This window comes from Crotalus tigris, unplaced genomic scaffold, assembly GCF_016545835.1.
Source record: "Crotalus tigris isolate CLP2741 ecotype Arizona unplaced genomic scaffold, ASM1654583v1 scf7180000023746.1698619, whole genome shotgun sequence".
Taxonomy (NCBI): domain Eukaryota; kingdom Metazoa; phylum Chordata; class Lepidosauria; order Squamata; family Viperidae; genus Crotalus; species Crotalus tigris.
This window is the reverse complement of record NW_024100155.1, coordinates 1,251,256-1,277,571: the sequence shown is the minus strand read 5'-3', so window position 1 is coordinate 1,277,571 and position 26,316 is coordinate 1,251,256. Positions and strand designations below refer to the sequence as shown.

Below are 26,316 nucleotides of genomic sequence, written 5' to 3'. Positions count from 1 at the left end.
AGAGAAAGAAGGGAGAGAGAAAGATGAAAGGAAGGCAGGAAGAAAGGCTGAAGCTCATACACATGAGAGAGAGAGACAGAGAGAAGAGGAAGAGGAATGGAAGAAAGGAAAGAAAAAAAGAAAAAGAAGAGAGGGGAGAGAGAAAGAAGAGAGAAGAGGAGAGAGAGAAAGATGAAAGTAAGAAAGAAAGGAAGGAAAAAGAAAGAAGAAAAGAGGAAGAAGAAAGGAAGAAAAAGATAGAAAGAAAAGAGAGGGAGAAAGAAAAAAAGATGAAAGGAAGAAAGAAGAAAGAAAAAGTAAATAGACACAGAGAAAAGAAAAAGAAAGGGAGAGAGAGAGAGAGAGAAAGAGTCAAAGAAGAGAGAGAGAATTAGAGGCAGTTTTAAAGAACCTTAAAAACAGCTCCTGCCAGCTTTGGGCAGCCCCTCTGCACAGGCTCAGAGATACTCTTTCCACCCAGCCACACATGGGCAGTTCTCGTCTCGACCTCCCGCCCCCGAACCCCGCCCCGAGCCGAGAACGGCACCCAGAACTGGGCTGGAGGAGGAGAGGAAAGGAAGGGAAGGGAAAAAGGAAGGGAAGGGAAGGGAAGAGCAGGGCGAGCGTCCCAGCAGGGCGATGAGCGACTCAGCCGAGGCGGGCGACTACATCTCCAGCCGGGAGATCCCGCGGCTCTTCGAGGTAGGTCCTGGGGCGGCTCTTCCGCGGGGCCAGCCCCCTCCTCCCGGGCGCCGGGGGCGCCTCTGAGCATGCACAAAGCGCCCCGGGCGCAGCCTGCCATCTCTTCAGAGCGCAAAGGTGCCGCTTTGGGAACGTCCAAACTTTGCGCAGGGCGCCAAGAGGATCGCGCGGGGGGAGCTAGCCTCGCCAGGATCCCCAGAAAAGGAGGGAGTGGGTTTCTGAGCATAAGCAGAGCGCGCTCCGGGCTGGCATTTCGGGCGAACGGAGTCTTCTTCGGGAACGGGCAAGGCTTCACGGGCGTCTGGGTGCAAATTCCTAATCAGTGAACCGGAGAGGGCAGCGCTGCTACGACGGGAGGGGAGATTGGGCACAATCACACACTCACACAAGCACACACACACACTTGAGAGGCTCTGGGAGGTTGTCCAGATGGCTCCGGAGACGTTTGGCTACCAATCCAGGCTGACCCTGGGTGGTTTTCCACCATGGAAAGGGAGCATAAAGCTGCGCGTCTTGGCTGGAGAAGGGAGACTGGAATGGGGGACAGTCACGCCTCTGGCGCGACCCCAAACCTGGGGGGGGGCAAAGACTGGAGTTCCCCCATTGCATTAAGGCCTCTGGGGGGGGTCCTCTTTGGGATGGGGCTTCCCCCCCATTATTTGCAAACCAGGCTGGATGCTGATGCTATGGATGAAATGAATGCCCAAAAATGAGTCAAACTGTCAGCCGGCATGGAAAAATTGGCAAAGCAGACCTGCTAAACTAGGGAGATGTGAATGCCTGTTCTTCATGAATAATAATAATAATAATAATAATAATAATAATAATAATAATAATAATAATAATAATAATAAAGTTGGAAGGGACCTTGGAGGTCATCTAGTCCAACCCCCTGCTCAGGCAGGAAACCCTATACCATTTCGGACAAATGGCTGTCCAGTCTCTTCTTAAAGACTTCCAATATTGGCGCATTCACTGCTTCTGGGGGCAGATTGTTCCACTGGTGAATTGTTCTCACTGTCAGGAAGTTTCTCCTTAGTTCTTTGCTCTACTTTGCTCTACTCCTCCCCCCTTTTTTTCTCTAGAGAACCTCCAGCTGCCATGAGGGGCTATATTAGTTTTCCTTGAACCCTCCTTTTTTAAAAAAATCTTTCTGAGTAGCACCCAAGAGGAAGGCAGGTAGCTAGCTGTGATTTTTAGCGGCCGGTAGAATGCATAGCTGGCTCTCCATCCCCTAATAATTCCAAAATTTGAAATAGACCGCCTGCGGTCGCTCTGGCGACATCCTATGGAAAGATAGACTGCCTCTTCCTAAGGATGCTCCATTTTTAAGGGAGAGAGGGCTTTCCTTGCATCAAGAAAATAATAAGGCAGATTGAATCAGGACAAAAAAGTGGATGTTTTTGCTCAGTGCCCTGATTTTGTTTCTTTATTGCTTTATTGTCCCATATTTCAAGACAGGGTGGTTTATAAACAATTCAAAGAACAAGAAAAACAAAAATGAGGGGAAAAATTGCATTGCATAGAACTGTAGTAAAATAGGCCCACTGCAATTTACAATCCAGGCTTGAAAGCAACAGCCTTCTGGTGGGTTAAAAATACATTCCATCTATGGCTAATATTTACAGATATACTATTCCTACATAGGGGTGCTCTCTATTCAGCTATCCCAACTTTTTAGTTTATGTTGTCCCTCCTTTATTATTTTTCCAAATAATTCATATTTGGCACTTTTTACATCCCAGCCTACCTCACAGGATTATTGTAGAGTTAAAGTGAGGGGAAACTCCCAGATAGACTTGCATTAAACTTCAGGGAGGAAAAAAAAAAAAAATAGAATTAAATTAACAGCGAGGACCATGAACCACTAGAACAGCTTGCCTTCAGAAATTGTGGGCGCTCCATCACTGGAGGTTTTTAAGAAGAGACTGGACAGTCACTTATCTGAAATGTATAAGTTCTCCTACTTGAGCAGGGGGCTGGACTAGAAGACCTCCAAGGTCCCTTCCAGCTCTATTCTATTCTATTCTATTCTATTCTATTCTATTCTATTCTATTCTATTCTATTCTATTCCATTCTCTATCCTTATTCTATTGTCTATCCTTATTCTCTTCTCTTCTCTATCCTTATTCTATTCTATTCTATTCTTATTCTATTCTATTCTATTCTCTATCCTTATTCTATTCCATTCTCTATCCGTATTCTATCCATATTCTATTCTATTCTATTCTATTCTATTCTATTCTATTCTATTCTATTCTATTCTATTCTCTATCCTTATTCTATTCCATTCTCTATCTTTATTCTATTCTATTCTATTCTATTCTATTCTATATTCTACATTCTATGCTGTGCTGTGCTATGCAATCAATAAGGGCAACCACCTAAGGGTATATTAAGGCCAGAGACCCTTCCCATTGGATTTTCCCATAATTCATCAGTGATGCTAACCCCGAGGCATTCGGGAATGTTAGAAAAGAGCCGGCTTGCTAAATTCAGTTATGATTGCCTTGTACGGATCAGCAGATCTCTTTCTCCTCCAACCATTCTGCCAAGAAATCTAAACAATGAGGGTGTGTTTGTACATAGCAGCATCACAACACAGCAAATGTCTCCATGGCTAATTCTGAAAGCTGGTTTTACAAGGCATCCCTTCCGAGAACTTTTTAAAAAGGGTGGGAGAGTTTTTCAATGGCAGCGACTTTAAGACCTGTGGACTTCAACTCCCAGAATTCCATAGTTGGGGAGCTGGGGGAATTCTGGGAGTTGAAGTCCAGTGGTCTTACAGTTGTTGACGTTGAAGAACACTGCGCTAAAATTTGCATTTCAAATCTCAGTTCACACATCCTTCCTTGCAGACGCTAAGATATTCCTCAGTTAGCAGCCCTGAATTCATTGGAGACACTTCAAAATAAAACAGGAGCACCCGTTGAAGTGTCTTTAGAGGAAGGAGTGCTTCTGAGCACGCACAGAAGGCTTGTTGGATCTGGAGAGGGATGAATGGAAAATGTGCTTTCCCTGCACGTGGGGTATAAGACTTGCAAGCTCAAGCCCAAAGTAAATTCTTCTGGGAAGCTTCCACCAGCAGGAAGCTTCCCTCCTCTGACAAACGAAATCATCGGGAAATTTATGCTGCCTGATTGGATTGGCAAGTTCAACTGTCACTCTTGGGGAAAGTCCAGGAGTCCTAGCCAGGAACACTTCTCCTTCTAAGTTACAGATAATCCTCTGCTTAACAACAGTTTTATTTAGCGACCGAGGTTACAACAGCACCGAGAAAAGTGACGACTGTTATTCACACTTACGGCCATTGCAGCATTCGCACGGTCAAATGATCAAAATTCAGATGCTTTGTATTTATGACTTTGCAGCATCTTACTGTTTCTCCTCCTCCTCTTTCTTCTTCTCCTCCTCTTCCTCCCCTCCTCCTTCTCCCCTTCTTCTTCTTCTTCTTCTTCTTCTTCTTCTTCTTCTTCTTCTTCTTCTTCTTCTTCTTCTTCTTCTTCTTCTTCTTCTTCTTCTTCTTCTTCTCCTTCTCCTCCTCCTCCTCCTCTCCCTCCTCCAGAGCATGTTGACAGGACTGATGTATTACCAGCCAGAAGACCCCATCAGCTACCTTGAAGGATGCTTGACGAAGGTCCGGGCGATGGGTGGTCCAGAGAAGCTGCAGTGGGACACGTTCCTCAGTCAAGAAGATGTTCAACCTACTGCTGGGGGCTTAAACAAGAAGGCCCTCTTCCATTCAGGTGGATGACCGTTCTACAGGTGGTGGGTTTCAAGGTCTTTGTGTTAAGAGACCAGGCATCCTCTATATCTCCAGCTCCTGGATAGGTTCCTGGGAGCAGAACTATGTCTCCACCAGGCGTCCTTCCCTCTGAGAGGCATGGGGTCTCCAGCTGGATGGGGAAAGAGGTCCTTTGGGTTCCTGGGAGAAGAACTATGCCTCCACCAGGCGTCCTTCTCTGAGTTTCATGGGGTCTCCGGCTCCTGGATGGGGAAAAGGGTCCTTTGGGATCCTGGGAGCAGAACTATGTCTCCACCAGGCGTCCTTCTCTTTGAGTTGCATGGGGTCTCAGCTGGATGGGGAAAAGGGTCCTTTGGAGTCCTGGGAGAGAACTGTCTCCACCAGGCGTCCTTCTCTTTGAGGTGCATGGGGTCTCCGGCTCCTGGATGGGGAACAGGATCCTTTGGGATCCTGGGAAGAAAAGCTTCATGTTTATCAGAGAGTTTTGCTTGCACATCCCTTAATGCACTTAGTCCTGGATTTAGTCACCGTTCCTTTAGTGACCCCTCAAAACTGGAAAAAGGGACTTGCGACCAGTCCTTGCACAGCATCCCGACCCTACAGGCAGTCCTCAATTTACAACAACTCGCTTAGGGACTGAAGTCACAGCGGCACTGCAAAAAGCGACGCATGACCGTTATTCACACGTATGACCGTTGCCGCGTCCCCGTGGTCACGTGACTGACATTCGGAGGCTGGGCAAGAGATTCATATTTATGATGGTGGCCTGACAAGCAAAGTCAACAGGGAAGTTGGATTCGTTTAACAACCGGGTGACTAATTGAACAACTATAACTAAGGTTGTAAAAGGGGGGAGGCAAAATTCACTTAACCGCTTGCTTAGCAACGGAACGTCTGATCCCCATTGTGTCGTAAGTTGAGCACCGCCTTGTTCCGTTGCCTTGCCTTGTCCTCTCCGATGAATTTCCACTCCCCCACCTAGGCTGTGACTTCTTTCTTCTCGCTTGCAGCTTCCCCCTCAGCCCCCTTCGGCTCCTACCAGGACGTATCCTGTGTGCAGAGCCAGTTCTCCATCGAGAGCGATTCCGACATGACCGAATCCACTGGGCTAATCCAGGAATACGACGTGTTTGACCCTGAACGGCCCCGTCCTAAGATCGTTTTTGTGATAGGTGAGAGGTTCGGTCAGAAGAAAGATCTGGGCGGGAAGCAGATCCCTGGAGGGTCAGACTAGAAGACCTTTGAGGTCTCTTCCAGTCTTAGGATCCTGTGAGGTATCAGAGGCCCAACTCTCTAGGATACGTCTGTGTTTCTTGCAGGAGCATCAGAGCCTCATTTGGGAGTTGAGGGACACATCAGAGGGGGGAAAAGAGAAGGTCATAGAATCATAGAGGCAGAAGGGACCTTGGAGATGGGGAGGGAGGAGAAGAAGGACTGTGGGGTGCTAGGCACTTGATGGTCTTCTTGCAAATGTTTCACTACCCTACTAGGTAACATCATCACTGCTAAAAGAGAGTGAGGTTTGTGGAGATGAGGAGGAGGAGGAGGAAATGGAGAAGGAGGCAAAGGAGAAAGAAGGAGAAGAAGGAGAAGGAGAAGATGGAGGGAAGGAGGAGGAGAAGAGGGAGGAGGAAGAGATGGAGGAGGAGGAGGAGGAGGAGATGGAGAAGGAGAAGAAAGAGAAGATGAAGGGGAGGAAAAGGACAAGAGGGAGGAGGAGAAGATGGAGATGGAGGAGACGGAGAAGAAAGGGAAGGAGAAGATGGAGGGGAGGGGAGGAAGAGGATCAGAGGGAGGAGGAGAAGATGGAGATGGAGGAGAAGAAAGAGAAGATGGAGGGGAAGGGGAGGAGAAGAAGGAGAAGATAAATCATAGAATCACAAGTTGGAAGGGACCTTAGAGATCTTTTAGTCCATCGTGATCAATTAGAACAACATCTGAAGAAGGAAAGTTTACTTATCCTCTCTCTATATATACAGCTCTAGAAAGAATCTCCTTTCTCAACGTAAAAAATTGTCAATGTACAAAAAATTCCCCATCTTTTTTTTTGCAGCTAAGATTGAAAATTTGCAGGATTATTAGGAGAGATGTTTCGAATCCCGTCTTGTCTTCGGGATGCCTTATCTAGATCGGCCTCTTTGATTAAATCTGGTCCCGACGCTCGGGTGCCCCTTCGATCCTGCTTCCTGCCAAACTGATCCCCACTTTTCTCCCTCGCAGGGGGTCCCGGGAGCGGGAAAGGGACGCAAAGCCGGAGGATGGCCGCTCACTTTGGCTTCGTCGCCGTCTCCGTCGGAGAAATTCTGCGCGCTCAGACACTCCGTCGTGTCGCCAGCGACAAGAAGTGGGAGCTCATTGGCAAGATTATTGCCGACGGAGAGTTAGCCCCGTCGGTGAGTGAGACGTGTCTTGAAGCTGCCGTTAGCCCCCTGACTCACACACACACATAGCCCTCACCTTATGGCCACAACCGAGCTCAACATTCCCCTTGCTAAGCAGGACACTTATTAAATGAAGTTTGCCCCATGATACGACCGTTGACCATCGTAGACCGTTGGGTCTACAAGACACCACACTGCCATCCCTCTTGAGATATCTCTTGTGCTTTTCAGGAGACGACCTTTGAAGAGCTGAAGCAGCAGTTCATCAAGCACCCAAAGGCCAAAGGTTTTGTGGTGGATGGGTTCCCGCGAGACATTGGCCAGGCCTTCCTGTGCGAGGAGCAGGTGAGATGACGCTGCCAACATTCGTCCCTGAGAGATGGTAGGTTGGTGTCCTTCTTGGAGACCTCAGTTCTTCTCTCCACCTGGCCTTCCACAACCTTTTCCCTACATCTTTCACCTGATGGTAGAGAGGCCAACAGGTGAGGCTGGCTTTTTCAGAGAAAAAGTAAATGTAGAGGGGAAAAGTCCAGAGAAGAGCAAGTAAGATGATCCAAGGCCTGGAGACTAAAACATAGGAAGAACGGCTGCGGGATTTGGGTTTGGCTAGTTTAGAGAAAAGAAGGAGTAGGGGGGACCTGATAGCAGTATTCCAGCATTTGAGGGGCTGCCACAAAGAAGAAGAGGGGGTCAACTTATTCTCCAAAGCACCTGAAGGCAAGACAAGAAACAATGGTTGGAAACTGATCAAAGAGAGAAGCAACCTGGAACTAAGGAGAAACTTCCTAACTGTGAGGACAATTAACCAGTGGAACAGTTGTGGGTCCTCCATCACTGGAGGCTTTTAAGAGGAGACTAGACAGTCACTTATTTGAAATGGTATAGGTTCACCTGCTTCAGCAGGGGGCCGGACTACTAGAAGACCTCCAAGGTCCCTTCCAGCTCTATTCTATTCTGAAAAAAGAATGAAGGCCTTTGGACCAAAAGCAAGCAAGGTGGGATGAGACCAATCCAAGGTTGGCTTCTCACAATCCTATCCTCCATCCTTTGCCTTTCTTAGGTTGGTTCTCCAGATGTTGTGATCTTCCTGGCATGCTCGAGTCAACAGCTCCGACAGCGACTAAAAGGAAGGGCTCAGGAACAAGGACGCTTGGATGATAACCCTCATGCCATTGAGCGCAGGCTGGAGACCTTCAAGCAGAATGCTCAGCTCATTGGGAAGTACTACCAGGAGAAAGGAACCTTGGTCCGGGTGAGGATCGCAAGGGCGGGAATCCCAGAAGATGTCTAGGTTTGCTTTTCAGTGCCTTGCTCAATGACCCATCTCCTGAGAACCTCGGTTGCTTAGGGCATGGGCCAGAAGCTCTGCATGAAGCTGGTTTCCTGGGTGACCTAAGCAGAAGAAGTCATGCTTGCTAGGTTACTAGGGAAGAACGTTCCTTCAGCTGATCAAACAAGACTCCTAGCTTGACGTTAGAGTCATCCATCACCCCGAAGAGGGTGGTCCATATTTTGCCAGGTTTCTTTGTCCCACACCATCGCAAAGGTGCTGGGTTGACTTCCAAAGAGAGGTGTATGACAATGTCTTTGGAGATTCTCAGCCGTCCAGGTCCACGGTTGTCCCAAAGGTGCTTTTTCAAAAGGCAACTGGACTTCTTTGGTTTTTCCTTGAAGAAGTTTTGACTTGTCAGAGCTGAAGAAGCTTCTGGGATGAGAAGCGAAACGTCTTCAGGGGAAAACCAAGAAAGTCCAGTTGCCTTTTGAAAAAGCACCTTTGGGACAATTGTGGACCTGGACGACTGAGAAATCTCCACAGACTTTGTCACACACGTCTCTTTGACGGTCAGCCATACCACTCAAAGCCCTTTTGGTATCTCAAGGACCGTGGTTGCTGCCTCATAGAACCAATTTGGCTCCAGTTCAAAGTGACATCTGCTTTTTAAGCCCGCTTTTTTCATATTACTGAGGAACTTGATGACGTTGGAATTTCATAACAATATTTCTTTGCGGTTATCACCCTTTGGAGAAGCAATACAGAGATATGTCTACAAGTGTCCACTTGTTATCTCTTCCATCCCTTCTCTGAAGGGACGTTAGACACTTGAAACTGAAGTCCAAAAGTAAAGACTTTTTGCACACATAGTAGGGAGAAGAACGGAGCAGAGGATTGGACCAAGACTGAGACTATCTTTCTTCTCCTTTACAGTTCGATGCGGATGGAGAAGAAGATGAAATATTTGCTGCCATCAGTTCCTGCATTCAGCAACGGCTGCAGCCAGAGAGAAAAAGAATTCTGGGTGAGAAAGAATCTGCTTGTATTAAGGGACCAAAGAAACGCTCCCACGCCATCTTACTCCAGCTCAGAAAAATGTAGGAGGAGGAGGGAAGACTACAGAGAACATCTTGATCGCCTTCAGAGATGTTTCCTGGAGTGACCCAAAGCTATAGAAGCTGCTGGAATTAAAAGCAGGGACCAGAGTCCTCTGTTGAGGGCATAGTCCATCTTCTAGACAGGGTTCGCCACACTTGGCAACTTTTAAGACTTGTGGACTTCAATTCCCAGAATTCCTCAGCCAGCAGGAAAGTTGAAGTCCACAAGTCTCAAAATTGCCAAGTTTGGAGATTCCTGCTCTAGGGAACCTAGAGAAGGATGAGTCTCGTTTGAACCTCAAAATGGGTTCATAGCTTGTGTTCAACCAGAAGTTTGGAGATTCCTGTTCTAGGGAACCTAGAGAAGGATGAGTCTCGTTTGAACCTCAAAATGGTTTCATAGCTCGTGTTCAACCAGAAATACAAGCAACGGTTGTGTCAACCCTTTGAGGTTGGGAACTAGGGAGATCTTCGCCATCTCCCCCACCTTCTGTGGGCTAAGACCTCCTTTTTATGATCTTTGGCTGGGCTGAGGCCGTTCCTTCTGTCCCCCAAGATTATTCTCAAGGCCTATTTGGAGTTCACAGCTTAGCAAGGGTCTCCACCAACTTCTGCTCAACTTCTTCCCATTTCCTGACGCACATCTGGAATCCTTTCGGGGCTAGAATAAGAGGATTGCAGGCTGTTGGCACACACATTTTAAACCTCCCTTTAACTTTTGACTGTTCTTGCAATCCTGGTTTTTTTTCCCCACCAGAAGTGTGTTGTTTTTTTTCTCATAAATCTTCCAGATATATAATTATCTTGTTTTCTTTGGCTTTGGGGGGGTGTGTGTGTTTGTCTAGATTTGCCACTGCAGAGTTTCTTCAGCCCGTGCCAGGACTCTCCAAAGGAAGAGCAGAGAAAGGAACAGGTGAGGTCACACCCTCTTGATACAGTCCAGACCTGGTTCTTGGCCTGGCTTCCTGAATTGTTGTTTTCCTGAACCTGGGTCTTCATCAGAGCAGGAGCTGAAACTGACCGGGTGGGAGTTCCTGGTGGGAGAAGGTTGGGGACAGCAGCCAGGGGTCAATGACCGACATTGATGGATGGCAGGCAATTAACCTGCCTGTTAAGCAAACAGGAATGGAAAGAAAACACAGGACAGGCCAAGAAGCAGAAGAATTGAGCGGCTGGTGGACAGGGTCAGAGCTACTGGTGGGTTCAGCCAGGGCTCAAAGTGGAAAGGACATCTCCTTGGTCAGCCTGTCCATTTTTTTCTTCTCTCTCTCTCTTCCTCCTGCTCTGTCTCTCTCCTTCCTTCTCCCTCCCTCCTCTCTTTCTCTCTTTCTCCCTCCTTCTGTCTCTCTCTTTTCTTCTCTCTCCCCCTCCTCTCTTTCTCTCTCTCCCTCCTTCACTCCCTCTCCCTCCTTCTCTCTCTCCCCTCCTCTCTGTCTCTTTTCCTCTCCCTCCTTCTCTCCCTCTCCCTCCTTCTGTCTCTCTCTCCTTCTCTCTCCCTCCCTCCTTCTCCCTTTCTGTCTCTCCCCCTTCTGTCTCTCTCCTTCTCTCTCTCTTTCTCCTTCTTTTTCCACTGTGTTCTTCTCCTTCTCTTTCCCCCTTTTTTTCATCTCCAACAAATCAGCCTTCCCAGACATCTGCCCTCATTGCTATTCAGCTCCCGTCTGTGGGCACCCGTGGTGGCTGCCCACAATGCTCCCTCCTTCTCCCATCATGCCTCCAACCGTCTCTATATAGGGAGGTAAAAATAACCATGCAGGCTGGCCGGTGGTGGAAGCACACAGCCGTCTCTCTGTGGCCGCCTTTGTCTGCCTTCCCCCTCCAGCACTGAGAGGTAAGCCTGAGCTGTTTTCCAGGATTAATTTTATTTTGATGAAGGCAGGACATCCTTTGGGGAAGGAAAAACGGATGCCTTGGTTTTCTTCTTGATCTCATTCAGCATGGATCCTTAGGAAGATAAACACATTTCTCCGATAGTTAGAGAACCAAGAAAAAGCTCTGGGTAGGGGTGTGCAACAGTTGTTTATTATTATTATTATGGATCATCGCACAGTCAGCCAGATGTTCAGACTGGATTTGGCATTTTGTCTACCTATCGAGTCCTTACCCAGGACCTGGGATAGGCAGATGTGGATTATTTGATGGTATTACAGATATCGTCGCAGGATGGAAGCAGTTCCTAGTAAGGCCGCCTTTTGCAATTGACTAATAGCGAATTTGTCAATGCCGATGATGGTGTCCAAGTGGTGCTCCAGTTGTTTTGGGATTGCACCCAAGGCGCCTATGACTATTGGTACCACCCTTGCTTGTTTTTGCCACAGTCTTTCTATTTCTATTTGTATGTATTTTGTTATCTTCTCCAGTTCTTTCTCGTCTATTCTGCTGTCTCCAGGCACTGCCATGTCCACTAGCCAGACTTTTTTGTCTTTCTTATCGACAATTGTAATATTATTATTTTTAAAGGGATTTGCAACAAAGTAAGCTCGGGCACAAATGTTGTGGCTAGACGTAGCAAAACCAACAGGCTGTGCTTTTGACCCAGAGGCGATTGTGTGTATGTGTGTCTCTGCACCAGCTTTTGGGTTGCAATAACCTTGACTAACCTCTTCAATTTTGGTTTCTGTTTCTCCAAAGCTTTGGGGGGGGGGCTTTTAAATATGTTTTTCAAGGGGGGGTTCTCTGTCTTTCTCCTGCCCACCCCCACCCCCAAATCCAACACTGCCCTGGTTAAACAGCAGGAGTTTACTTTTTTTTGCTTTGATCCAGAAGGAACGGAGAGAAAGGCTGATAACTTCCGGCCCCAATTTTAACATCGCACCAAAACACTTCCTAATAAACGACCTCGGGTGTAAATTGAAGAAAAAAAAATCCCCAGCCAGATTTGGAGGTGATAAAAAGGATCATTTGGGGTGCAAAGTGTGGAGAACTACAGGATCTGGAGGAAATCTGGATGCTGGCTTAAGCAAGATGGAGAGCAGATCCTGTTTTTTTTTTTTCCCCCTCACCTTTCTTTCATTCTTTCTTGGAAGTAAAATTCTCTTTTTCCAAGATCTAAAGACTTTTGAACCATCCTGGTGGGCTGCCCCATTTAAAAGGCAAGGAAAAAAAGGGTTAGCTGCTTTTTTTACCCAGCCAGATTCTCACCTGCAGAAAGCTAGCATCTCAGGACAGCCTCCCCGTACGCTGATTTAATCCGGCCTTCCTCAAGGATCTAAACAGCAATTTTAGCATGTGCATAGCAGTCTCGCCTCCCCTTTCCTCCCCTCACTCCACAACCCTCCTGTAAGGTAGGCTGGGATGACAAGAGAATGAAATAGCTGTCTGGGAAGCGTTTGTGGCTAAATGTGAACCTGGGATGCATCCAAGTATGTAAGGATGCTAAAATTCAGAATATCCCCATTGGTTATCCTGGGGGGGGGGGTCTTAACTGCACTGCCTGGAGAGACCACACAACACACAAACACACAGAGACATAGCCCTTGTTCTTTGCAGTTAGAAAACCCACCGAGGTTCTAGATTTCTCCACGGAGGACGTTCTGGGACTTTGTGTTGCTTTTAACAGCCCACACAGCTGTCATTCAGTGCTGCATCACCTCATTGTGATGATGGGGTTAGCCCATCATAATCACCACATCGCCCTGAGGTTAAGGATGAAGGTGTAACTCCAGATACCAGGCATCATTCTCCACCTCGTGTTTCCTGACCTCTGCTGCAGGATGTCTAACATACTTTTCAACTGACAGGGAAGATAACTTGGTATTTTTTTTTTTTTTGTCCGTGCCCGGTTTATAAGCTTCTCTTTATTTGGGGGCGTTTAGAGAGGCCTTTGAACCATCCTTGGAGGGAGGGAGGGGGTGGCCCATTGAAAAGGCAGGGAAAGAAGGAAGAAATTTAACTGGCTGCTTCCTTGCCTTGCCAGTTCCTTGCTTGCAGAAAGCTAGCATTTCAAGACAGCCTCTCCCTGTCTGGGATATTAAGACAGCAATTTTAGGCAGGTTTTTCCTGTCCTGGTGCTTTCAAGGGGGTGTGTTTTTGGTGAATGTGTGGCCTTTTTAGAATAGAATAGAATAGAAATAGAATAGAATAGAATAGAATAGAATAGAATAGAATAGAATAGAATAGAAATAAAATACAGAATAGAATAGAATAGAATAGAATAGAATAGAATAGAATAGAATAGAATAGAATAGGAATATGGAATAGAATAGAATAGAATAGAAATAAAATAGAGAAGAGAAAAGAGAAGAGAAGAGAAGTTGGACAGGTGCTTGGAGGTCTTCTAGTCCAGCCCCCTGCTCAAGCAGGAGAACCTATGCCATCTTAGACCTATACCATCTCTTTTGATTTGGCGTTTTGCAGAAAGGGAGAATTCAAACTCCTGACATGCTTCAACACCCCCTTCCCCCTCCAAGATCCACTTTAAACCTGAGGAAGAAATGTGAAAACTTTGCTCTAGCAACTAACTCATCTTCTCCAGCCAGATTTACGGCTGCTGAGTTGCATTTTGTAAAACCTCAAAGGAGTTAACCTTATTAGGTGTAAAAAAAAAAAGAGAGAGAGAGAGAGATGTGTAACTAGACCTGGTTGCTTCTCCCTTCAAACCGTGCCAGCATCTATTCTGGGAGACCCTCCTCTCTCGGTGTCTTCCTGAAATTACATTGGCAGGGTTTTTTTTGGGGGGGTGGGATGTGGGGGTGGGGTGGACTAGCCCAATATCAAGATAAGCTGCTGTTCAGCCATGAAATTCGACGCCACCCAAAGATGCGGCCGACATGCAATCGTGATCCGATTCACGCTTTGGAGAAGCCCGCAAGGCGGACTTCAGCTGTTGACCTTTTGCGGTGGAGAAACTGAGGCCCATAGGATCAGGTAGCAAGCCAGGATTGCAAGCCGGGATGCCAGGATTTCACTGACAGCTCAGACGGGAGCAGCGATTTGATTTGACTCAAAGAACTGTTTGGGTCAGCAGCGCAGCTCATTCTTCATTTGTAAGAGTTGGAGAAGAAATGGAATAAGAGATCCATTTCTCGGTGAGTTGTTTTTCCCTGAAAAACTCAGTCTGCTTTTCACAGAACTGAAATGAAATCCCCCCAATAGTTGTAAAGCTAACGATTTGGGGAAAACCTACCCGTGTTTTGCCTTGAAATTAGCCTTCCATCTGGATGGATGGATTGATCCGCTATGGAGTCCTTGTTGATTCTTAGATAGTTCTTCCAAGCTTGGTCTTTCAGCAGTTCTTGGGGGTGGGGTCTATTCATCCACTTCGCAGTGGTCATCTTCACAATTACAACTTCCCAAAGGAAGAAAGATAAAATAAGTCAGATCCCCATATTATATAGTGCAGAACAATGTGAGGGTTATGTTGTACCATTTCAAGAAGTATCCAGTCTGTTCTTAAAAACCTCCAGTGATGGAGCGCCCATGATTTCTGAATGCAACATCTTTTTCCACTGGTTAATTGTCCTCACTGTTAGGAAGTTTCTCCTTAATTCCAGGTTGCTTCTGTCTTTGATCAGTTTCCATCTATCGTTTCTTGTTCTTCCCTCAGGCGCTTTGGAGAATAATTTGACCCCTTCTTCCTTGTGGCAGCCCCTCAAATACTGGAACACTGCTATCATGTCTCCCCTATTTCTTCTTTTCTCTAGACTGCCCATTCCCAAATCCTGCAGCCGTTCTTCGTATGTTTTAGTCTCCAGGCCTTGGATCATCTTAGTTGCTCTTCTCTGCACTTTTCCCAAAGACTCAACATCTTTTTTGTAATGTGGTGACGTTACATTACATTGGATATTGCATGGTCCAATCTTCCCTAGACAATTATTACCTGGTCCAGTCACCACAATGCCTGGGAATAATGAGCGTTTTACTCCACTTTCCCCACCCAAGGCTGACCTAGACACCAGGCTGAAGAAGCAGCCGAATGCTTGAGCCCAGAAAGCAAATCCAACGATATTTTGATGGAGGGCAGGCAGCAAAAGAAACATCTGGAGAACTGAAGCATAATAATAATAATAATAATAATAATGATGATGATGATATAATAATGAGGAGGAGGAGAAGAAGAAGAAGAAGAAGAAGATGATGATGATGATGGAAGGGACCTTGGAGGTCATCTAGTCCAACATCCTGCTCAGGCAGGAAACCCTATACCATTTCAGACAAATGACTGTCCAGTCCGAAATGGTATAAGGTTATCTGCCTGAGCAGGCGGTTGGACTTGATGACCTCCAAGGTCCCTTCCAACTTTATTATTATTATTATCAAAGCCATTTGCAATGTAGTCCTGACTGGCACCCAAAAAGGTGAGAAAATAAAAATCACATCTGATGGACGAGTGTGAGAAGGATTAGCCGGCAAACAAGACTGCCGTTGCCCAGGGTACGCCCGATTGTGGTTTGAAATATTGCTCCACAATCTTCGAGGAGGCTCCTTCTGTGTACCCCAATGATGAAGAAGAAGAAGAGGAGGAGGAGGAGGAGGAGGAGGAGGAGGAGGAGAAGAAGAAGAAGGAGAAGGAGAAGGAGAAGAAGGAGGAGGAGGAGGAGGAGGAGGAGGAGGAGAAGGAGAAGAAGAAGAAGAAGAAGAAGAAGAAGAAGAAGAAGAAGAAGAAGAAGAAGAAGAAGAAGAAGAAGAAGAAGAAGAAGAAGAGGAGGAGGAGGAGGAGGAGGAGGAGGAGGAGGAGGAGGAGGAGGAGGAGGAGGAAGATGTTGATGATGGAAGGGACCTTGGAGGTCTTCTAGTCCAGCCTCCTGCTCAAGCAGGAAACCCTATCCCATCTCAGACAAGTGACTGTCCAGTCTCTTCTTAAAAACCTCCAGTGTTGGAGCATTCACAACTTCTGGAGGCAAGCAGTTCCACTGGTTAATTGTTCTAACTGTCAGGAAATTTCGCCTCTGGTCTTCTCATCTCCTGCTTTACCCACCCAAAAACCTCCCTGTCTGAGACCCAGCAGGCATACCTGAGGAATTGCATCGCTTCAGTTTACCCCCCCCCCCCAGGAAAGCTGGTCCTTCTTTCCTTTGCCCTGTGATGCTGAGGTTCTCTTCCTAAGGCCTGCCGGCACATCCGAGGCAGGAAGCGGTTGCCGTGGAAACCCCTTTCCCAGGTGATGCATCCCTTCACGTAGCTCTGAGTCAGAGGCTGCCTCCAGGGTTACACCTTGACAGCCATCCTTGGGGCTCTGGTTTCCTCCGTTGGGCAGTTGCCTGGCTGAATCTACCGGGGTGGTTTGGAAAAAGGACTCGGTCAAATCTGCCTTCAGAGCTCGCACCTCCTCAGATCTCCCGGCTGAAAAAAAGGAAGAGGGGAAAAAAAAAAAAAAAAGAATTAGTCGCCAAAGTGTCAAAGCCCAGATTGGTTTGGGTGTTCCAGAATAGATTGAGGTAAAGCTGTTTTCTTTTTTTTTATTATTGTTTTGTTTTTACGTCCTCCAGCATCCTGTTAGAGAGGATTGAAGGTTTTATTTGAGTTGGCCATTAGGAACATTTAACCAAAAAAACAAAAAAGGAGATGGGAAGGATTTAAAGACAAGGCGACAAGACGTTGGGAGAAGTCGTCAGGACATGTTTTTTGGCCTGGGTTCTTCTCCTGTCTGGTTTTGGAAAGAGATTGGAGCCGTCAAGGCATTTGCTGAGCTGTTGGGATGACGCCGTTCAAGAGTTGTGATCTTTTAGTCTAATCAGACCTTCTGTTTTCTTCCAGACAGAGGGAGTTGTCACCCCAGAACCCTTCAGAATGGCAGCAGGTCAGTAACTTTTCTTTCTTTCTTTTTCTCTTTCTTTCTTTCTTTCTTTCTTTCTTTCTTTCTTTCTTTCTTTCTTTCTTTCTTTCTTTGTCTCTCTTTCTTTCCTTCCTTCCTTTCTCTCTTTCTTTCCTTCCTTCCTTCCATTCCCTCCCCTCCTCCCTTCCTCTTTTCTCTCTCTGTCTCTCACTTCTTCCTTCCTTCCCTTTCCCTCCCTCCCTTTCTTTCTTTCCTTCTTTCCTTCCTTTCTCACTTTCTTTCTTTCCTTCTATTCCATCCCTCCCTCCCTTCCTTCCTCTCTTTTCTCTCTATCTCTCACCTTCCTTCCTTCCCTTTCCCTCCTTCCTTCCTTCCTTCTTTCATTCCTCAAGCCAACTTGAATAGTTAACGTCAGACAAATCTCTGTTGATCCTCACCTCACCAATACCTCTTTAGGATGTTCCAACATTCCCCCCGCCCAATTTTTTTCCCCCAAAAGTGAAAATTTAGTGTCCATTTTATCCTCTCATCCATTCCTCAAGAGAACAGTATCAAACCAACTGAAAAAGCACCTTTGGGATAACCATGACCTGGATGATTGAGAATCTCCATAAAATCTCCATATCAAACATTACAAGTACATTTGTTTGGCATTAGCATCATTCCAGGGCACTGGTGTCCCATGTGGGTGAGTTTTAGCCAATGGTGCAACTTTTCAAGTTGACTAGAGAGTTTTGTAACACACCAGATAATTGTTTTATACCAAGCTGTGCTTGGTATAAAATAACTGCTTTATACCAAGCTGTGCTCTCTGTCCGCAGAACTCAGTTTGACCTGGAGGGTGACATTTCTCCGTCACTTAATACCCAAGATATAATTGGGACTGATACGTTGGCATTCAAAAGTTGAGTTATAGCTCCTATAGCAGTGATGGCGAACCTTTTAGAGACCGAGTGCCCAAACTGCAACCCAAAACCCACTTATGCATCATCGAGTGCCGGGTGGGTGTGGCCCATTGGCTGGGTGTGGCCAATTGGGTGGGCGTGGCTGTGGTGGTAATGGCAGACTGGGTGGGACTAAAAAGTTCAATCCATCAATTTCAACTTTGCAAGATCTTTTTTTTCCCCGCGAGAAATTGAAATTGACTGAACCTTTTTTTTTTTGCACCCGGCGGCGGAGGCCTAAAGCGAAAAGGTTTTATAAAACCCAGCTGAAGGCCTAGGACTGGGGCGACGGCGCGCGTGCCCACAGAGAGGGCTCTGAGTGCCGCCTCTGGCACCCATCCCATAGGTTCGCCACCGCTGTCCTATAGGCTGTGTTTCCTCTGGAACTCCTTTCATTGGGTGCCAAAAGCAAGGGGGAAAAAATATACAAAAACTTTCAATTCAGACATTCCGACTAGATTCTGGAGACTTCATAATTTCCTTCCTGCTCACTTCCCCAGTCCTGCTAGGATGTAATTCTAGAAAGCTGTAATCAAAGGAGAGTTCTCACTACAGGTTGTCCATGAAACCCGAAACAGGTGGTTTTATTTTTAGCTCTCCTGCTTGGTGGTCTTTAACATTTTCAGTCAGGTTTAGAAAGGTTTCCATGCTCCTAAAAAGCATTCTTCCAAAGGAACTGTAGCAAAATGAACGCACCCCTCTGTTTTGTGTTCCAATATCTGCAGCCCACAGAAATTGGGAAATGAAACTTGGGGGGTGCTGTTTCCTACAGTGCCTGAGACAGGTGTTGTGAAATAACCTTGCTATTGAGTCTTGTATCAATTTATATAAGTGGGGGTTCACGTCTTTTGCAGCGATACAGACACACAGACAGATGATATAGACAGACAGGCAGATAGAAGACAGACGATAGATGGATGATAAGAGATGGATTGATGATAGTTTAGATAGGTAGGTAGATAGGTAGAGATAGATAGATAGATAGATAGATAGATAGATAGATAGATAGATAGATAGATAGATAGATAGATAGACAGACAGAAAAACAGACAGACAGACAGATAATAGATAGATAGATAGATAGATAGATAGATAGATAACATGATAGAGATAGACTGATGATAGGTAGATAGATAGATAGATAGATAGATAGATAGATAGATAGATAGATAGATAGATAACGATAGATGATATAGACTGATGATAGGTAGATAGATAGATAGAGAGAGAGAGAGAGAGACAGACAGACAGACAGACAGGTAGACGGACAGATTAGATAGATGATAGATATAGATAGACAAACAAATAAGCTGACAGACAAATTGAGTAGATAAAGTTGAATGGGTAGATAGGTAGATAAATAGAGTTGGATGGATAGATAGATGGACAGGAGTAGATCAGCTGAATGGATGGATGGATAGATAGATAGATAGATAGACAGACAGACAGATATAGATAGGCAGATAGAGAAGTTTAGCTAGATAAGTTAAATGGATAGGTAGATGAGTTTACAAACCAAGATGGGGGTCTTGTGCGAGCAACCAAGAACTGACTTCTCCGCCAAACCATAACAGGTTTTACTTCCCTTTTTTTTTCTTGCAGAAAAATTGAAAAATCACAAAATCATCTTTGTGGTGGGTAAGTCTTAAGGCATCACAAAATATTTCTTTGGGTTCCCCCCCCCAAAAAAAAGACTTTTAAGGGCTTTTCAACTGGGTTCTGAGGTGGGATGGGTTGCTCTTGACAATCAACTCAACAGTTCCCCAACTCAACATAGAATAAAACCTATTTTGGGTGCAGAGCAAGAGAAGGATCCCTCCCTCCAGATTTGGCTCTGCATGCCGGGGTCTTTTAAGAATATATTGCTTTTATTTTTCCGGGTCAGAAAAAAATAACTTCCAGTTGATTCCATCTTCTGTGTTCATATTTATATGTTCCTTGCATTTAGAGGATTATGTTTTTTTAAAATGTCTCAACTGTTATTGGCTGAAGGCAGCAAGCACAATGTTCGTTTCTTACACCGTTCAGCGTGGCTTGGTGGGGGCGTTGTCCCCCCAAAATAGGGTGCTGCTGCAATAAAGTCAGACCTAAACTAAAGGAAGGTCTCAGCTCTTCCTGGGAAGAAAGCTACCATCTAGACAAAATTATTTTTCTTTCCTCATTCCATGTCCAATTGCTCTGTGTCCCCTGCAGGAGGACCGGGATCTGGAAAGGGAACACAATGCGAGAAAATTGTCCAAAAATACGGCTACACTCACTTGTCCACCGGTGACCTGCTGCGGGAGGAAGTCAGTTCTGGGTCAGACAGGGGGAAGAAGCTTTCAGCCATCATGGAGAAAGGAGAGTTGGTCCCTCTGGTGAGTTAGAAGATCTTCTGATGCTCCTCAGCCTTGGAACTCTTCAACGCTGTTGGGTTCCTTCATCTCCTGTTCTTAAATCCCAACGCAATTTGGCTGGAAGGGACCCTGAAGGTCTTCTAGTGCAACTTCCTGCTCAAGCAGGAGATCCTATTCCCTTTCAGTTAGGTGGCTGTCCAGTCTTATCTTAAAGATGTCCAGTGATGGAGCATCCACAACTTCTGGTGGCAAGCTGTTCCGCTGGTTGATTGTCCTCACTGTCAGGAAACTTCTCCTCAACTCCAGCTTGTTTAGTTAGTTAGTTAGTTAGTTAGTTAGTTAGTTAGTTAGTTAGTTAGTTAGTTATTTAGTTAAAAATATCCCATTAGTGGGGGAACCCAACAAAATCCAAGATCCTTTCACCATTCTGTGAATCCAGAGTTCTGGATTTTTTCCCCCCCAAACTTTGCAAAATACTCTTTACTGCATCGCTTCGTCCGCAGGACACGGTCCTTGACATGTTGAGAGACGCCATGTTGGCCAAAGCAGACAAGTCCAAGGGCTACTTGATTGACGGTTACCCCCGGGAGGTGAATCAAGGCGTGGAATTTGAGAAGAAGGTAAAGAACCAGGGGCTGAATTATTACCTGGGTTTGCAAAGCATGTTTGAGCATAATGCGCAAATTGGTGAGTTTGCATGATCCTAAGTCCTTCGTTTGATGTCTGGCATCTCCAGAGGAAAAAGATTTCAGAGTTAAGTAATGTTTCTCCATTGTTTTAGGGGGTTTTTTCCCCCAGGTAGCTTTTGATTTTGCACATGACAGACGTTGTTACTGAATTATTATGAATATGATTGGAGGATCTCCTTCAGTGCTGTCCCTGTTAAGAGCACCATAAGCCGCAAGAGGGCAGTGCAATCTTTTCTCACCGTCTTCTGCTTGGCCAAGAATATGGATCCGTTGTTTTTTTTGTTTTGTTTTGTTTTAGCAACTGATTTAGGCCCGGCTGTTGTTTTGCTAACTCTTGTAAGTTTTGCTGAATTGTTTGGTTGGTTGGTTGGTTTTGCCATCCCATCATTATCAATCCTTTAACGGAAAGCGCCTGGTGAAATTTGCAACACGTGAAGATGGACTTGTGTGGATGACCGAATCATTGCAAACTTGGTCTTCTCCTTCTCCTTTTCACCTATCTCCTTTTCATCTATCTCCTGCTGCTCCTCCTCCATCTTTTCATCTTCTCCTTAACCTTGTCCTCCTTTTTCCTTCTCCTCCTTCACTTTCTCATCTATCCTCCCCTTCTCCTTCTCATCTTCCTCCTCCTCCTCCTCCTCTATCTCTTTTCATCTATCTTCTTCTCCTCCTCTTTCTCATTCTATTTCTCCTCCTCCATCTTCTTTTTATCTATCTTCTTCACCTTCTCTTCCTCCTCCTTTCTCATCTGTATTCTTCTCCTCCTTCCCCTTTTCATCTACCTACTTTTCATCTATCTCCTCCTCCTCTATCTCTTTTCATCTATCTTCTTCTCCTTCTCCTCTTTCTCATTCTATTTCTCCTCCTCCGCCTCTTCCTCCTCCTCCATCTTCTTGTCATCTATCTTCTTCACCTTCTCTTCCTCCTTTCTCATCTGTATTCTCCTCCACCTTCCGCTTTTCACCTATCTACTTTTCATCTATCGCCTCCTCCTCCTCCTTCTTTTCATCTGTCTTCTCCTTAACCTTGTCCTCCTCTTTCTCCTCCTCTTCTTCCTCTTCCTCTCCTCCTCAACTTGATTCCTCTTTTGACCTTTCCTGAGCAGATTGCTGCCCCCACCCTGCTCCTGTACGTGGACGCTGGGAAGGACACCATGGTGAAACGGCTGCTGAAACGAGGAGAAACCAGCGGGCGCGTGGATGACAACGAGGAGACCATCAAGAAGCGTTTGGATACCTATTATAAGGCCACTGAGCCGGTCATCGCCTATTACGAGAAGAAGGGAATTGTCCGCAAGGTGAGTCAGGATGATGGATTGAAATCTCTCATACAAATTTACCCTACGTTTGAAATTGGTAATGCTGTTTTGGGGAGATTTATTTTGGACCAGAGAGAGTCATTTCAGCCACATGAAATTGGCTGAGCCATTTGCCCCTTCCTTCCACCCTTCCACCTTTCTTCCTTCCTTCATCCCTCCCTCCCTTCTACCTTCTCCTTCCACCCTTCCACCTTCCTTCCTTCCTTCCTTCCTTCCTTCCTTCCTTCCTTCCTTCCTTCCTTCCTTCCTTCCTTCCTGGTTTGGATGAGGGGATAGATGGGGAACTCATCAAATTTGCAGATGACACCAAGCTGGCAGGAATAGCCAACACTCCAGAAGACAGGCTTAGGATACAGGAGGATCTGGACAGACTGGAACGCTGGGCGCTATCTAATAAAATGAAATTCAGTGGTGAAAAAAGTCAGGTTCTACATTTAGGCAAGAAAAATGCACAGGTGTAGTACAGGTGGTACCTTGCTGAATAGTAGTAACTGTGAGAGGGATCTCAGAGTCCTAGTGGACAATCCCTTAAATAGGAGCCAGCCGTGTGATGCAGCTGCCAAAAAAGCCAACACAGTGCTAGGCTGCATTAACAGAGGGATAGAATCAAGATCATGTGAAGTGTTAATACCACTTTACAAACCTTTGGTGAGGCCACACTTTGAATACTGCGTCTAGTTTTGGTCACCACGATGTAAAAAAGATGTTGAGACTCTAGAAAGAGTACAGAGAAGAGCAACAAAGATGATTAGGGGACTGGAGGCTAAAACATATAAGGAACGCTTGCAGGAATTGGGTCTGTCTAGTTTAATGAAGAGAAGGACGAGAGGGGACAGGATAGCAAGGTTCCAAAATCTCAGGGGTTGCCCCAAAGAAGAGGGAGTCAAGCTATTCTCCAAAGCACCTGAAGGCAGGACAAGAAGCAACGGATGGAAACTAATCAAGGAGAGAAGCAACCTGGAAATAAGAAGAAACTCCCTGACAGTTAGAAAATTAACCAGTGGAACAACCTGCCTCCAGAAGCTGTGAATGCTCCAATACTGGAAGTTTTTAAGATGAGACTGGACAGCCATTTGTCTGAAATGGTGTAGGGTTTCCTGCCTGAGTAGAGGGTTGGACTCGATGACCTCCAAGGTCCCTTCCAACTTTTTTATTATTATTATGGATCATCGCACAGTCAGCCAGATGTTCAGACTGGATTTGGCATTTTGTCTACCTATCGAGTCCTTACCCAGGACCTGGGATAGGCAGATGTGGATGTTTGATGGTATTACAGATATCGTCGCAGGATGGAAGCAGTTCCTAGTAAGGCCGCCTTTTGCAATTGACTAATAGCGAATTTGTCAATGCCAATGGTGTTCAAGTGGTGCTCCAGTTGTTTTGGGATTGCACCCAAGGAGCCTATGACTATTGGTACTACCCTTGCTTGTTTTTGCCACAGTCTTTCTATTTCTATTTGTAGGTCTTTGTATTATTATTATTATTATTATTATTTTGAACTGATCCAGCTTTCGCAGGCAAAGAAAGGACACCCAGTTCTGAGTTGCGAGGATGGGTCATTCATTATTCTCAGGAACTTCTCTCCAGGTCTTATCCTGCTCAGCATAGCAAGGCGCTGACTAACTAGCTGCCAGGGGAGGGAAGAGGTCAACGTAAACATTGGGAGGATTTCAGAGAGAAGCAGAAGGGAAATGGAGCTTGGGTGGGGAGGAAGCAATTTCCAAGATTTGAAGGGTTGACCTTTTGTAGGACCAACATTGGAAGATGAATCCTCTGCAGCCAAACAGACTTGGGGGTGGGGGGTCTTATCCTCAGACCTAGATGGGGTGCTTTGGGGTTTACCCACCATCCTAAACCATGAGATGTTCAAACATTGCTTATGGGATGAAGAAGTGTTGAGTGTGTGCTCAACAGCCAAGCCCAGAGCATGGTTTGAAGGCACCAAGCTTGGCTTCCCCTTGGAATCCACATGATGGCTTAGCAAGGTGTACGAACCCGGGCACCAAGTTGGCCAGGGAGAAGATAGAATCCAAACTAGATCAAACGGGTATTCTCGTGGTCCTCCCATTCTCCAAACTGTCTCTCTTTGAAAGCCACCTAAGCTGGTGGACATCTCTTCAACATTCAACCTGGCTAGGATTCCTTCAAGAAGGGCGATCCCTTGGCCTCTGTGGTGGGGTGGACAGCGTTGCTTTGATATTGTCTCAGAAGAAGGCATCTCCAGGATTTCTCCTTGCTGAGCCCTCTGGCTTTCTCTCGTCTTCAGGTCAACGCGGAAGGCACGGTAGATGAGGTCTTCAAGCAGGTCTGCACCCATCTGGATGTCCTCAAGTAAACTCCCGGAGGAGCTCTCCCATCTTTTCATCCTCCCCCACCCTTCTTCCAAGACCTAGACCTGTGTAGATGCGCCCCTTCCTCTCCCCTCTGCTCTGCCTCCCTTTTCATCTCCAAAGACCGCCGGGGGAGGAAGTGGCTTCATCCTGTTTTCGTGGACAGAGGCCCGTGGAGGAAATTGCAAGGACAATGCGCTTGGCTTCCTTAAACCTCCTCTCGCAAAGTAAAACTGGCTTTCGTGAGATGAGATGTTTTTATTCTTTGCTTTAACAAAAAAAAAAAAAAAAAAAAGTTTTTCACCCTCGATCGTGGGGGAATAAACGTGTCTTCTCCATCTTCTTTCCAGGAATGGAGAAGCCCTCTGCAGATTCCAAGGTGGGTTGAGGACAATCTGTAACCCTTCCAGATCCCGTCCTCCTCCATCCGTGTCTCCCAAACACTCCCAGATCTGGGAGGGGGGAGGCTGGCTAGAGAGCGATGGGTCTTGTAGTCTGAAGTCCCTAGAGTGCTTTCCATCTGGACAGGAACAAATTGGGAGGAGTTTTTGAGGCTCTGAAACCACCTTTCGATCTGCAGAAGTTAAAATTCAGAAGTTAAGATCCTTTAGATCTGTTAGCCTGGCAGGAAGTAAGATCCTTTTAGAGGCTGCATTTCTACACGCAGGCAGGATTTACCTGGCCAAGTTTACAAATGACAAATTCGTTAGTCCTTCCTGCGTTTCTTGCTAAGGCCTCAAAAGAGCTGCAAAAAAAAAATCCCCCCGGCTTTTTCTCCACGAAAGAAAGAGAAAAGGGCACATATACGGTACCTCTTCATATGCCAATTTCCTCTACTCTTTCGGGGAGACGCTCCCCAAACCTAGACAGACTAGATCTCTGGAGGCGATCTCCTTGGAAGGAAAAAAAAGACAAAAGATTTCTTCCAAGTTCTAAGCTCCCCTGTGCGGTTATAAACCAATTCAACCACTCCGGGAAGAAAAATTCCAGCTTGCAACTTTAAAATTAAGAAATCCAGCCAGCGTGCAAAATTTTCTCCCTGGAGAGAGCGCGGGGAAAGGGGATGCAAAGCCTCAGAAGATCAGGCTATTTTTTTTTCCCCTAGTCTTACACACACACACAGGCAAACATGCACAAACACACACCAAGTCCCAGCTTTGTGTATCCTTGCGCTCAGAATTTCCTTAGCAACTAAATATTTGCTAATCACAGGTTGCCTTTTGCTTTGAACTCCTTTTGTCTTTTAGGGTCTGCTTTAGGGAGAGCGAGAAAAAAAGAAACAAGGGGAGTGAAGGAACCAAAGAGGAGGTTTTGGGGGGGGGGGCAGGATGTTGCTTCCTTATCTGTAATAACATGTTGTCTCATTTTTCACCCTTCAAAATTGCATCTCTCCAGATTTTTGTTAGGGTCTCCTCAACGTTACGAAGGCCCACTAAACATTTCTCTGCTGGTTGTCCTGTTTCTTTTCTTTTTTAATTTGGTCCAAATATTTATAAGAGGTGGGAAGGGGAGGCAACAAACCCCTCCCTCTCAAAGTCTTAAAAGACCTGGCCTACGGTCTGAATGTATTGATCAGATTGTTATTAAAGAGCGTTTTAAAAAAAAAGTCTCACGTTGATAGCGTACGTTATTTCAAAATTGGAAGGTTTTTTTTTTTTAAAAAAAAAAAAGAATAGGTGGGGTAGCTTCAACACATATTTAGGGACTGTTTGAAGCTAGGCCTTTTGTTGTTTGTAAAACTTATATATATATATATATATATATATATATATATATATATATATATATATACACACACACACACACA

The 26,316-nt window shown here is 45.8% G+C and overlaps 1 protein-coding gene across 6 annotated transcripts; it reads left to right on the top strand.

The window, feature by feature from the left end:
* The first annotated feature begins 548 nt into the window (after positions 1-548).
* AK1 (adenylate kinase 1) lies at positions 549-26,115 on the top strand. Of its 6 annotated transcripts, none has more exons than XM_039321473.1 (14): positions 549-681; positions 4,248-4,428; positions 5,438-5,599; positions 6,648-6,820; positions 7,040-7,153; positions 7,869-8,060; positions 9,015-9,105; positions 10,024-10,091; positions 16,874-16,916; positions 19,439-19,474; positions 20,030-20,193; positions 20,676-20,792; positions 21,967-22,158; positions 24,446-26,115. In XM_039321473.1, the coding sequence occupies exons 1-14, from the start codon at positions 619-621 to the stop codon at positions 24,512-24,514; spliced, it is 1,665 nt and encodes a 554-aa protein (XP_039177407.1). In that variant the 5' UTR covers positions 549-618; the 3' UTR covers positions 24,515-26,115. The 6 variants fall into 6 exon arrangements, with proteins under 6 accessions (XP_039177407.1, XP_039177408.1, XP_039177409.1 ...); XM_039321474.1 differs by lacking the exon at positions 549-681 and adding an exon at positions 3,217-3,255; XM_039321475.1 differs by lacking the exons at positions 549-681; positions 4,248-4,428; positions 5,438-5,599; ... (3 more) ...; positions 9,015-9,105; positions 10,024-10,091 and adding an exon at positions 10,892-11,009.
* Positions 26,116-26,316: the final 201 nt, after the last annotated feature.